General features: G+C 29.9%; 1 protein-coding gene and 1 long non-coding RNA gene across 3 annotated transcripts; one reads left to right on the top strand and one right to left on the bottom strand.

Annotated features, from left to right (window-relative positions):
- Positions 3,856-8,733, top strand: LOC109352372 (heterogeneous nuclear ribonucleoprotein F-like). 2 transcript variants are annotated; one of them, XM_019594340.1, is made up of 3 exons: positions 3,856-4,001; positions 7,658-8,433; positions 8,558-8,733. In XM_019594340.1, exons 1-2 carry the CDS (start codon positions 3,988-3,990, stop codon positions 8,424-8,426), a joined length of 783 nt encoding a protein of 260 aa, XP_019449885.1. In that variant the 5' UTR covers positions 3,856-3,987; the 3' UTR covers positions 8,427-8,433; positions 8,558-8,733. The 2 variants fall into 2 exon arrangements, with proteins under 2 accessions (XP_019449885.1, XP_019449884.1); XM_019594339.1 differs by having other exon boundaries at positions 7,658-8,733.
- On the bottom strand, positions 8,454-9,234 carry LOC109352373. The gene is made up of 2 exons (XR_002108358.1): positions 8,766-9,234; positions 8,454-8,716 (listed from the first exon to the last, which is right to left on the bottom strand). It is a non-coding gene; the product is annotated as an uncharacterized LOC109352373 (long non-coding RNA).

Below are 14,602 nucleotides of genomic sequence, written 5' to 3'. Positions count from 1 at the left end.
TCTAAGTTTTTATTCTATCTTGGTTTTCTCATCACATGGTTAAAAATGGATAAGAGAGGGGTGATTTAATTTTTTAAGGAAGGAGGAGGGTGGTGTTAGTTAACAACATTATGTGAAACTGTATAATTTTGAATGATATTGATAGGGTATCATAACGTAGTTAGGGTATAGACTTTAAAGAGTAGAGTGACATTAATGGTTCAAATCTTATTCGTTATAAAATATTCACATACTAACGTTTGCCTAAAAAAAATGATATGTGTAGACGATACAATAATTTAGATTTTAAATGATTTTTATAGTTGTTCTTCTAGAATGTGTAAGAGTTTGGAAGTATAAACAATATAGTATATTTACTCATGGACCAAAACAATATAACTGAGTTTGATACAATATCTTAATCTAAAACTTTATGTTATATCTATAAGTCCATTTGCATATATATATATATATTTTTCTAATGTATGACTTTTTCATTTATACTCACATATAATAAATTCAAACAATTTCAACTCTCAAGTAGGAATCATTTGTAAATGGTCACTCTCGGGTAGAAGTCTTTCTATTCATGAGTCTTAGATGCATGAGACACCTAGAGGTCAACTTACTATATACTTGCATTATCGTTAGTTTGACTTGTCATCAATAGAACATGTTATATTACCTTTTTGTTAGCAAGAAGTTTGACGCATGGATCTATCTGTTGCTTCCATACTTGTTCGAGTCATCGAACGTTAAACTCTAATACCACTTTTGAGGATTGAGGATTCCAAACAAGGGAAGATTTCCATCTATGGAGTAAAGTATTTTTTATGGAAAAGTGAACCAAGATAAATGAGTTTAATATCATATATTGACTCAAACTCTTAAAGTATTAAGCCTATAATTTCATCTTATTAACACTTTCAAATATTACAATAGAAAGTACCAAATAACAATCTTGATCTGTTCATAGTTGGAGAGATATTAATTTTAATTTGTTGATGTTAGAAACAAAATTGGAGTGAGATTTGATTTTACAGTTTCTACAACAATTTTCTATATCAAAACTTATAACTTCCATTTAAAAAAAATAAAATTAGTTTCTCACTATTTTTAATATCATTTTTACACTAACATTACAATAGTTGGTCCTCAATTCATTATTGTTTTTAAGAAATTAGTTCATAAATAATTATAAAGTAAATATAATAAAATTTTGATATCTATAAAAAAATCCTAATAGTCATAAATAGAGTAAAAGTGATATATTAATTTTTTATTAACTGTCAAAAATGTATTCGACGAAACAGAGTTTTTCGGTACTACCAATGATATTCCCTCACGCTTTTGAGTTAGGAACTATTTTCTTTAAGGTGTATGTTTGCTCCTCCCAACAAATGATACATTTAGGAATTGAGTCATTGACCTTTTGGTAATCCTGGAAATCTAATGAGATCTTACACTATTAGACTAATATCTTGTTAGTGGAGGAAACAAATTTGAAGAAATGCTTTTAGAGTAAGCAATATCTATATTTGTTGATGTGGTTGGGGAAGTAAGAACATACGTGGAGAGAAGAATGAGACACTTATCACGAAATCAACATTAGCATGATAAAGAATGACTCAGCTAAAAAAAAATGATATGTGAGAATCCCTACCAAGTAAGAGTTTAATTAGATGGTGAGGACTGGACTGAACTAAATTAAGAGTTTCAATTGGACTGATCGCTAATTAAATTTAAAAATGTCTATATTTATAGTTTTAACTGAATAGGGGTTGGATCATTTTGAACGGAGGAATTTCAATTTATCTATGTTAAACTCAATTAAATTGGAATAAACAAACAATGTACTTGAAATAAAAAAATGCACATTATTAACTTTTTGTTTTATTTCAGTTAAAAATATGGAGATATATTACTTCTATCTAATTATAATAATTACTAATACTCCATATAATGTATGAGTCTCACAATGCGTGTTCAACAAGGTTGAAACTCATACTCCTTATAATGTTAGAAAACCCAAATATAATAAGATAATAATCTAGTAACAGTACTATAAAAACTTTAAAACTATGATATTTATAGGGGTCATGAGTATGAAAATTTTCCACAGAAAATAATATAATAGAATAATCTTTAATGCAAGTTAACTTATCATGTATTTTAATACATTAAATTATAATATAATCAATATTTTAGCATAAATATGACCAATCATGATCCGTTCTATCATTTGATATTTTTTCTGTGTCACAATTCAATTAAAAAGTAATACTTAATTTAAAATAAAAGTTATAAAAACATAAACTAACATTTTTATAATATTGGTTGAAATTTTATTGGTTAAGAGCGTGATTTTTTTGTAGGACATGTGATTCTTATTCGATCATAATAGCATAATCAATTTGCATTTATGGCATACTGGCATTGGATGCCTCTAACTAGATGTGTCAAAATGGGCTACCCGAACGGATTCGGGTTAACCCACATCGAGTTCGGGCTAAATCTGGCCGGACTAAAAAACTTGGATACAATTTATGCATATCAAATTATAGCCTAAACTCACCCAAAGTAGGTTGCGGGTTGTGGCGGACTGGCCCGCATAATATTAAGAAAATTATTTAAATATTAACTTATTTAATCTATTTATAATTTGATATTAATATATTACTTTTTTAACACATTTCATATGCTCAATATAACCAAACTTATAGATCTAATGTCTTATTTTTTAGTTAAGATATCCACATATATAATTTTTAACATAACTCATTTGTTAAATATCTCATCTTTATTTGATTCTTACTCAATAACACAATATAATTTGGACTTCACTATAATATATAAACTTTTAGACACTATAAAAAATATTATTATGTTCTTTATTAACCCTTTTATTATGAACTATTATATTAAATTTGGTTGTGTGAAGTTCTCTACGGGAAAAATTATGTTGTCCTTTAGTTTTGTTACAAAAATTACTTTTTTTATTGTGTTTTTGTTGTAGAAGTTAAATCTAATTAGATACACAATTAAGAAAGAAACAATGAAATCTAGATGGTTTAATGTCTTCTAATTTGATTTGAAACATTATTTTTTATTGAGCAAGAATATTATGCAAAATAGGAAAAATAATATAATGTTTAATTTTATATTATTTGTAATTATAAATATTTATGGTATAGACATTACTCTATTTTTTATTCAAAGTTCATAACATAATATTTATTATCTATTTTTTATTATAAGTTGTTTTGTAAAATAATTTTTACCTAACGCTTATTACCAAGCCAAAGGTTCCAAAAAGATTAAAAAATAAGGGAAAACGGGTAGCCCGAGCCCACCCAGGTAAGTCCGGTCCGAGCCCGATTTTCACATAGCCCGACCGGGCCGGGCTAAAAAGTCTGGATGTAATAAAAAGTGTCTAAAATGATCACAAACTCTACAAAGTTGTTAGTATTTTTTAGTGTTGTCCAGGGTATTTCCCCACCATTTTGGCTAAGTAACAATCTTATTTGAAGTTCATGTTATCTCTCCCAACAAATGTTACTCCTAAAAATCGAACTCTTAACTTTTTTTTGTTGTAATTCTAGGATTCAATAGGTCTTACACTATACCCTTGTTAGAATTTAACCAAACCTATTTTGTTTGATTTCTACAAGTATCATCGCACTAGAGACAATCCTCTCCGAGTCGGGAACATTCATAGGTACGTGGGACTAACTCTTACAGCGAATATTTTTTTCATCCACAATGTTTGAACATGAACCTTGTTCAAGGGAAATCGAAATCAATATACCAGTTGAACCAACACCCGTCGGAAATTTAACCTAACATATGACACGTCTTATAATTTAATAAATTAGTTGGGTGTGTAAATAAGAAAAATACATAGAAGAGTACGAAGCAGCGACTTGGTCGTTCGGGTTCGCAGAAAGCTTTTTGATTGTTACAATCCAACATCTTCACACAAACATCAACCCTCTCTTCGTTTCTACGATGTTCTTCAGAGGGTAACCAACACACTCTTTCTATATTTTTCCATTTATTTTTTTTTCTTAGGTCTTCCATCCAGATTTTGGGGTTTTTTCTATTTCTCTTCATACTTATGCAAATCATGGCTTTAATTCATACTTTGCTTTACTTTTTATTTTTTTGTTCTGTTTATTTCCCGCTACAACTGTATGACTCTGTTTTTTACATTCTCAATAATTTTTTAGACTAAGAACTATTATCATTCTATTTTTTCCCTTTGTTTATTGGTTAATTTCTTTAATTAATTTGAACTATTTCCCCTTTTTCTTTTGTTAAATTTGGGATGAATTATAATTAAAATTAGATCAATATAGAAGATAAAAGTTATAAGGATATTTCTTTTGTCTATTCTAGTGATGTGTGGTGTCATTGTGATATAATGTTATTAGTGTTAAAAAATAATTCAAACAGGTATGTCTTGTTAGGGATTGCTGATGTTATAACCTTTTCAGAATTCAGATAAATGATATGATAGCGTTTATAACTGTAATGAAATTGAATGCCGGAAATGGGTAAATCCTTTATTCTTAACAATCATTGCTTTAGATGAATATTTGTTCAGTGTGCTGTAACCAGTGTACTGATTATTTGCTTTAGAAAAAACGCGAAACGATTAGAAAAGTTAGATATCAAAGTTTTGTCCATGTCTCCATGAACCTGATATATGATAGAATATTATGGTATTAATCGATCTATGTAGCCAACCCAACCTCATGGGATCAGGGCTTGATTGCTTTAGTTGTCGTTGCTATGTTGAAACCAAGTGGAGTTCAGAGTCATAGCTGTCTTCTTAAGAGATGTTGGCCCATAAGAGATTATAGAAGACATGTTTTTAGATTAGTTTGTATCCCTTATAGTTTTGTTGCTCTTATTCGGTTTTGCTTTATACTTATTTCATCTAATTACTTGCGTATTATCTCTTTGTTTATCATAAAATATGCAGCCCTATTTGTTTAAGTATTTGTTCACAAAAAAGTGATTATTTTGATAAAAGAAAACCATTTTGACACTTATGGAAAAATCATTTTAGTATAATTAATTTTTAAGCCTAAACAATTTGGCTCACTGGCTCATAATTCTTCCCATTCTATTGTCTGCTGGATGGAATCACTGGCATTATTGCACAAACTAACATGCTTAATGCCATGACAAAATTTACCCCATATTACTTTTAATTTTTACATCTATTCTTTCGCCTGTTGCAAACGATCAAATGTGAGTTTTCTGTTGTTTGGGATGAGATTGTCATCATTCTGAATATGTGAGGAAAAACATCCTAAACAAGTCTTATGTGTTTTATATATAAATGATGTCTTCTTTCATATGTTGTCCTTTTTATTCTTGTAGAGGCCATATTTATCTTACTCTACCCCATGGATTTAACATTTGATCTTCCCTAACATTTGTGGAAGTGGAAATCCCATTTTAAATGAGGCTCCTGAGTAGAATAAATTTTTGTGAGGGGATTTTGAAATGTAGAAGGATCTTGCAGACTAGGAAAAGCCTTTAGGAAAGGGACATTTCCTACAAGGGCATCCTCCCAAAACCTGACAATCATTTAGATAACTATATTTGCTAGATGAAAATGATGTCAAGGAATGGGAAAATTAGACCAGTGTCATCATGTTATTCATATCTTCATTTGTTTCCCATTATGAAGCATCAGATATGAGTATTTGATACGATACGTATTCGATACGTCAATATGTTTTTTCTTGAAAATTCAGGATACAATACGTTTGAGATACGTATGTAAAATATGTATATAAAATCCATAAAAATAATAAAGATATAATTATTGTTATGAATTTCCATATAAAGAACATATCTATTAGACATTACTAAATAAAAAATGAAATTCATATTGTCATAAGAAATCATTGTTTAGTGTCGACAAATAGGAACAATATCAATCCCATTTAATGAATTATCAATATTATGCATATGCATTTCCTATTCATTCTCTATGCAATATGCATGTTGTCTTTTTTCTCTTGCTACATGTCTACTTAATAGATTGAATATTATGCTTCTCTCTTATATTTAATTCATTATGTTATGCTTTTCTCTCTTAGAATATTATTGTATGGTAGTTTGAGTGTCTATAAGGTATTGAGAAAACAATTTAAGAGTATTGGAGAGTATCAAGAAAGTATCAGATTTATAAATTGTTTATTTTTCAAAAAAAATAATTTTGATACGCTATGGGTACGTATTGATGAAGTATCAGAAAGTATGTATTGGGTATGGATACATAAAAGTTATTGAAGTATTGGTGCTTCATAGGTTTCCCATTTTGAATTCATAAAAATACTGAAAAGACCTTTTTGTCATAATTTTGGTACTCTTCTTTTCCCTGACAAAGTATAACGCTAATGTAAGAAGCAATATGCAGTACTGTGATATTTCTTGTGTTATTTTTTAGTGGGTAACATTGAAGTGAAGGATCAAAATTATAGATTTATTGTAAAATTTGGAAGTTAGAGGTAAAAGAAACTTTGAAAAGGATGGAGAATGACAAAACGATTGAACCAAATAATATATCTGTTTAGGCTTGAAAGGTCTTAGGAGAGCAAAACTTTAGTTGTCTCGCAAGTCGATTTTTATTGATTTAGAGAAGATTTATGATAAGGTGTCTAGTGAGGTATTGTGGAAAGCTCTAGAAAAAAAAAGTATTTCGCCCGTTGAGTTTTAGAAGATTTTCCTATTTCTATATGACTATATTAAGAGTTAACATTGAGTCCCTACTTGTTCACATTAGTCTTGGATGTACCTACTGATCATATCCAAGAACTGACACTACAATGCATGCTTGCAGATGATATTGTCCTAGTTAGAGACTCAATAGATAAATTAAATGAGAGGTTACAAATATATAGACAACCTTTAGAATCATGTGGTTTCATATAAGTCGAAGTAGATGGGGTATGTGCGGAGGTAAAGATTAGAGATTATACCATACCACAAGTCACTAAATTTTAGTATCTTGGGTTAATCATTCAACATAATGGAGAAATTGACGTTTATGTAAACCTTGATGTTCAAGTAGAGTGGATAAACAGTGCAGTGCTTCAGGTGTCATGTAAGTAATAGAAATGTGTCACTCAAGCATAAGGAAAGGTTTTACCGCACAACTATAAGACCCACAATGTTATATGATACTGAATGTTGGGTGAAAAAATTTCAACAAGAGAATAAACTTCATATAGTAAAAATGAGAATAAATTTCAACAAGATAATATAGGATTAGAAATGAATGCATTAGAGAGAATGTCCTTTCGTTAAGGAGGATTCCTTATGATCATTCCTCTTTGTAATTTGTTTTCTTCATCTCAATAAATTTCTTACCCTTTTTTACACTGTCTATGATGCAATGAATACCTTAGCTTCAGTTTTGATTTGCTACTAGATTTATCTAGCACAGCTAGTGTAATAAGAAGCTGTTTTTTTCCACAACATTCAACCTTTATTTCAAATGTGATTGCTTTGTGATAGGACTCTTTTCTTTTACGAATTATGTATCTTTTTTTGATTTAACTGAAATTTAAAGTTGAGGTGAAAAGCTTAAATTTACACATTTGTTACTTATTACGAGCTTCTTGATTTCCATTCTGGTTATCGGTGAAAATTGTAGAAAATATGCTGATGTTGGTGATGGGCGTGAAATGGCTCCAAAACGCCAGCGGACTATTGATCCAGGATCTTCATTCTATGGTTCCCCTGGTTCCAGTTTTATGTACAACTCATCTCCATATGGATATGTCAACCAACCTCCTCCTCCTCCGCCTTTTCCTGTTGTACGACTGCGAGGCCTTCCTTTTGATTGTACTGAAATTGATGTGGCTGAGTTCTTCCATGGTCTTGACATAGTTGATGTTCTTTTTGTTCACAAAGGTGGCAAGTTCTCTGGGGAAGCCTTCTGTGTTCTGGGGTATATTCTTCAAGTTGACTATGCTCTTCAAAGAAACCGGCACAACATAGGTAGAAGATATGTTGAGGTTTTCAGAAGTAAGAGGCAGGAATATTATAAGGCAATTGCAAATGAGGTTTCAGATGCAAGAGGTGGTTCACCGCGTCAAAGTGCTTCCCGTGCAAAATTATATCATGAAGGAAAAGATTCAGCTGAGCATACAGGGGTATTGCGACTGAGGGGACTGCCATTTTCTGCTAGTAAGGATGACATAATGGACTTCTTCAAGGATTTTGTGCTGCCAGAGGATTCTATTCATATCATAATGAATTTGGAGTGTCGACCTTCTGGAGAGGCTTATGTAGAATTTGAAAATGCTGAAGAATCAAAGGCAGCAATGGCAAAGGATAGGATGACACTCGGTAGCCGTTACATAGAGTTGTTTCCTTCGTCTCATAGCGAGATGGAAGATGCAATTTCAAGAGGACAGTGATTCCTTGGTGGGCTCTCTCATTTGCTCTTTTGTAGTTATAATTATTAGTTTCATCTTATAATCAAGATTTTGCTCAAGAGACATTTCGTTGCTGTATTTGTTTTAGCTTCATTATGCTTTCTAATATGCAGATAAAAGGAAGTATAAGAATTTAACCAGATTTAATATTTGGACCTATTTTTGGTCAACCAACATTGAAGTTTTTGAAATGACAGGTATGAGAATATTATGATGAAATCACCCCTCATCTTGTTATCTTTGCCTTTAGTGCATTGAGATGTAGCATAGATCTGGCTTTGATTTCTTTGATTCCTTTGTGTCATTCCATCATCTAAGAACGGGAATGGGAATATTTGTTGATTAGGCAAATGTTGTTACTTTAGTGCTCATTTTCATGCATTCTAGTTAGTTTTTTGAGTGGATAGCCGAAACCACCTTTTCTATGTTATCTATCATGCTTGTGTCAAGTTTTATTTACTATGAAATATTCTTTTATTTGCAGAAAGAGTAGATTCATGAAGCTTTATCCTGAATTAAAAAAAGGTGAATCTCCAGTCGAGGGAAAAACATGATCTGTCACATTAGTTGTCTATAGGAAGAATTGCATAATGGAAAAAACAACCTTTTCAAATTCCATCATCTTGCAAATTACATGTCACTGTGCATAATCTTAGCTCAAGATTTACCACTGTGCATGGTGATCATGCTATTCTTCTCACTGTTATTCAGGGAAAAACATTATTTGTATCACAATTTGAATTAACTTAATTTTCTATAGACCAGTTACCACATTGAATAGAGGGAGTGACACAAAATGTAGAGCAGATAATGTGATTAGAAATTTTGGTTCAACTTGCATGATTACTATTGAGAATTCCAACACTAGTATCTCTGTAAACAGGATAATCATCCACATTGATGTAAAAGTGTAGTTTGATTCTGTTTTAAGAGGAAATAAGAAACAAAACTGAACAAAACAACTAGGTTTAGTATGGTTCCTACTATTTCATGGTACAAAAACATAAATGAACTAATCATATAGTTCGGGTTCCGATCAATATTTTTACTTGTTTAATTTCTTAGAAAAACAAAATAGAATGGCTATATATGATAGCAGTTTTCAATAAAGCATTGTATAATGACTACAATACTACAACACTTTTCAAGAAAGCATTATAGATTTTGCTATATATAATAACACTCTTAGGAAAACTTTGTCTATTTTATTCGTCCAGTCTTTCCACAATATTCTACGGCACTATTTTTCTAGTCTTAGCATTTGACCAAAAGAGAACAAACATTACCATTATAGTTTAAAAGGGTCTAGCAGAGGAACAAAATTAGAAAAATAAATCAAGTCAAAGAGATAGAGTTTATTACCATTATTAACGTTTTCACACTCCTTTGGCACAATTAATAGTTATTAGTTTATTAAACTTTTCCAGTATGAATCTGGTATTTAGATTAAGAGTTGTCTACCAATGGACTCTCATTAGTCATTGGTGCAACAAAAGCGATCATTGCACAATTTGATCACAAGAAAACAAATAAAGCGCAGTAAATAAATAAAAAGAAGAATAAAAGAGAATTTGTTAATGGTGTTCAACTAATTGTGTCTATCTTTTCGAGAATGTTGAGTGACTATCAATATATTATTAGAGAATAATAATTATAAGTTCTATTACACCCATAAACCCAAGACCCTTATAATGCTTCTAATTGATGCACATTATAAGAAGGATCTTTTTTGGTTTCCCACAGTAACCTCGCATCGGAGGCAATCTTGTCCGAACTGGGAACATCCACAGGTATGTGGGCCTAACTCTCCTAGCGGATATTTTTCTATTCACAAGACTCGAACTCAAGATTTTGCTTATGAGGAATCAAACATGTACCACTTGAACCAATACCCTTTGATTATGTAACAAATTATATGAGTTTATATTTCATATATGAATTTAATATCTATGCAATGTAAGTGTAAAATTCTGTATATTATCCACCATTGATTTACATTACCTTTGTTTAAGAGTCATGATAGTTAATATATGAATAACAGATGATATTTCGATAGTATAAAAAAATTACACTATGAGTATATACATATAAAATCCTAAATATATTACAAGTATCCCAATATAATTTAATAAAAATTGATTGTTTTTTTCCTGGTAAGAACAAGAGTGCTTTTCAATTGACAATAGAGACAAATTTCTATCAATCCGTGTACATCACCATAATGAATTTTGAATGGATCAATAAAGTGTTCTCAATGTAAAACACATAAAAAAATTAAATTAATTCCTTTTTAATGAACAAAAACTGTAGACGATTCATCATGTTTTATCGAAATAAAGAGATGTTTTAGAGATGCAACCACATTTAAGATTTTTTATTCTAATTGAATATATAGGGGTTGAAAATATAAATATTTGTATATAAAAATTGGTTATTCAAATCTATTTGGACTTAAAAATTAGTATTCGATTAATATAGTTAGTTATCTTCTCTGTTACTAAATTTTAAACTTAATTTTTCTTCATGATACTAAATTGAAGACATGATTGAGCTTCAATACCCTATATTATTTCGTACAAAAGTAAGAAGAAGAAGAAGCTTTGTATTAGACCTCTTTTCCCACTATATTAATACATCACTCTACTTAAAATTCCACTACAATAAGAAGGTTTAACACAATTTATAATATCTCTCTCAGTTTTATTAAGCATGATATTATGGGTTTGGTTCCTATCATGTGTGTGGAAAATCCCTTATTGATAAAATGAATCAAACTCTAACTATCAGCTTAAAACCACCCTTAATCTTAAAAAAAAATTGTGCACAATGGTTAAAGTAACAAAATGATAAAATGAATCAAACCCTAACTATAACTGTTACTTAAATAAATTTTTAGATATTAAATTAATTAAAAACATTACAATTTTATCCTCCTAAGTTAAAAGTTATTGTTTTGTATGGAGGTTGTCGGGTTAGAAAGTTAAGATCCAGGTAATTGGTTGCTGAAGTGTCACTCGAATCTGGTTTGGGAACACCATATGATACTTGAAAAGATACTTTGATGCTCATATCAATATGAGAATATGTGTAGAGTGAATAGAATGCAAGCATATAAGAGATATTATTAGGTGTTAACTTCCTTATGGAGTCTCCTCTATTTATAGAGGAGAAAGACATAAAATATTCTCTAGTAGGTATTGTTTGCATGATCGATATTTTGTTATTTCGAGCCTGTCCCAGACAAGCAATGAGTATTTTATCTGTGCCAAATGACTCTATCATGTCTAAACTCTAAGAATGGTTGACTTATAGTCTGTCCTAGCTCTCATAGTCATATACTAGATTTGTCCTTATTATGCAACAAGGGGTGCTACAAGGTGCATGCTGCATGTATAGTTGTGACAAAGGTCGGTGTTGTTTAGGTGGTATGACAGTTTGGTGGTAGAGAGTTGTGGTCCATACAGAGGCGAAACTCCACATGAATAGGTAGGGGCAACTGTCCCTGAATTTTTAATTTTTCAATTTTTCTAACATATTTATTTTGCTTAATTTATTAAAATAAAAATGATATATTTTCTTACAAATCTCTCTACATCGTATGAAATGTAACAAGTAATATGGATCACAAAATGTATCAAGGATTGATTTACATGTGACATATGCCAATTTTTTTGTAATGTAGGAGGATTTAATAGGAAAATATAACATTATCTTATTAAAATATTTATTTTATCTACCAAGTGAGTGTTTAAATTAAAATGTAATTTATCAATTTTAGATGACACATAAGAAGACAAATAATTTCACTATTATATTTACGTCGTAGGACACAGCCACACAACATTGTAGGCTTAGAGCAACATCATTAAAAAAATCAACATTACCATTGAGAGTCCATTTTTGTATGCGCTTTCATTACCAATTTTTGTTTACATTATTCTCATCATCACTCATGGATTCATGCAGTGTTTGTAAATAATTTTCATTAATACTTTTTTATGTTATTTTTTCTTAATTGATAATTTAATATTACACAATCATTACTCCATATTGGAGTATAATTATAGACATTATTGATATATTCTAAACTTCAATTATAGCATACATTAATTTAATCATTAATCAAGATGAATTTTTTGATGACAATATTATTGTGATTTATATTGAAAAGAAAATAATTAATTTTTTTATCTTTGACTCAATTATTGATGAATTTAAATCTAAAAAAAAGAACAAAAAAATAGAACTTTAAATGAATATACATTATTCTTTATCATCCTTAGTTGTTAAAATGTTATTTAGAATATATTAATATATATTTTGAAACTTTAAAATATTTCTATATGTTTATTTATAATTCAATTAATTTTAATTATAAATTAATTAAATATTTAATTTTAGTTGAAAATCCGCAACCGGTCCCGTGTCATGTTAGTTGGGCCTCGTTCCATCAAATTTGTCCTTTACCTGCTTGGTTGATTATCTATATGTCATTAACATTTGTTAGGACCAAATCTTCTAGGCTCGATAATTAACTGAATCTTAACAGCTCTACCCAACTATTATGTGTCTTTAACGAAGATAGAACAAAAACAAATAACATATAAGTGGAAAAATAAATATGTATATGTCTTATTAAAACACTAAAAAAAATCTTTGAAGTACCTTAATAAATTTGAGGAGTAATGACAAAGTTTGAATTCTAATATGTTTAACTGAGTTTTGAACTTTTGAAGCTATTAAGGTAACCTATAAAGTATTCTTTGTCAATAAAAACTTGAAAGAAAAAGAAGATTCCAAATGGTTTAATTACTAACTCTTTAGTGCTTTTGTTAATTGACGAAATCCCAAAAATTGAAGTCACAGCCAATCAATAAAGTTCAATAGGGTCCCTGGTATTTGAATGAGTTTCTCCCCTCTCTTTGATTATTGGGGCACCTCTGGTATTTTTGAATGAATAAAGTTCAATAGGGTCCCATGATAATTCGAACAAGGTTATAATATTATGAACGAAAATCACTCTCTTCAAAAGTATTTCATTCTTTTAAACCACCCAAATTTTAATAAATAATTTAAAATGTTACTTTTTATTTTTAAAAGTTTTATTTTATTTATGTGACAATATCTGATTGGTTCGAGACAGAAAATAATGTATAATTAGAAACAAGTAATATTTGTTCATACAATATTTGGTCCAAATTATGCACCAATCTAATTAAAAGTAGCCACCTACATAAAAGAAAAATAAAAAAAAACAGAAAACAATATTTTTTATATTATTTAATAAGATTTGATTGATTTGGGACATGATGACAACAATTTTTTGGGACACAATAAAATTGATGTATCCTAATCCCAAGCTAATCATATTAATTGGAATGAGACACAATAAAACACCAAATGTTGGAACAGATGATTTATGTGACTTTAGATGCTTTTTCCTATTACTAAATCTTACTACTAATACTCCTACCTATAAGATAGTGACATATATCACTTGTAAACCAATCGCTAATAAATAAAATATCATCTTATGACATATGTCACTCTTTTATGGGTATAAGGACTAGTAAAAGAATTTAGAAGGAAGATATATCATTTTCCTTCCTAATAATATAGCCTTTATAGGTCCTAAATAGGTGCACACTGTGAAAGGGGTGTCAAAATCATTCCTCTCCATTTCATACTCCCTTTATTTTCTCACCCTAGTCTTAAAATTGAGGCTTTAAATCCCAACTCTTTATTTGGCTACTCTTTTCTATGGGCTGCTACCTCTATTTTCTCCTTTCATAATAAGTATGTATTAATGTGATTTTGGTTTTACTTATCATTAATTGTTCTCCTAGGTTTAATATGGCTATGGCAAGGCTGCAATTTTTTAATTTTTAGTTACTTAGGTTTGTTTCAAAATTTTAATCACATTTGTTCACAGTCCCAAATGGGTGTTAAAAACAACATACATGGGCTATTTTTATCACATTTTTCAGAAACCTTGTTATTGGGATTCCTTGTTCCACTCTCTAGAATTTTGTTATTTTAGTCTGTTATTGGTGAGAGTTACTTTGTGCTCCTTTGTTGTCATCAGATATCAGTCACATATACATGGGGTGATCATAGTTTCCAGTGGAACCATCATTACCATACTTGGGGATGATGAC

This window comes from Lupinus angustifolius, chromosome LG07 (assembly GCF_001865875.1).
Source record: "Lupinus angustifolius cultivar Tanjil chromosome LG07, LupAngTanjil_v1.0, whole genome shotgun sequence".
NCBI classification, from domain to species: Eukaryota; Viridiplantae; Streptophyta; class Magnoliopsida; order Fabales; family Fabaceae; genus Lupinus; species Lupinus angustifolius.
This window is presented reverse-complemented; position numbering and strand designations above follow the sequence as displayed.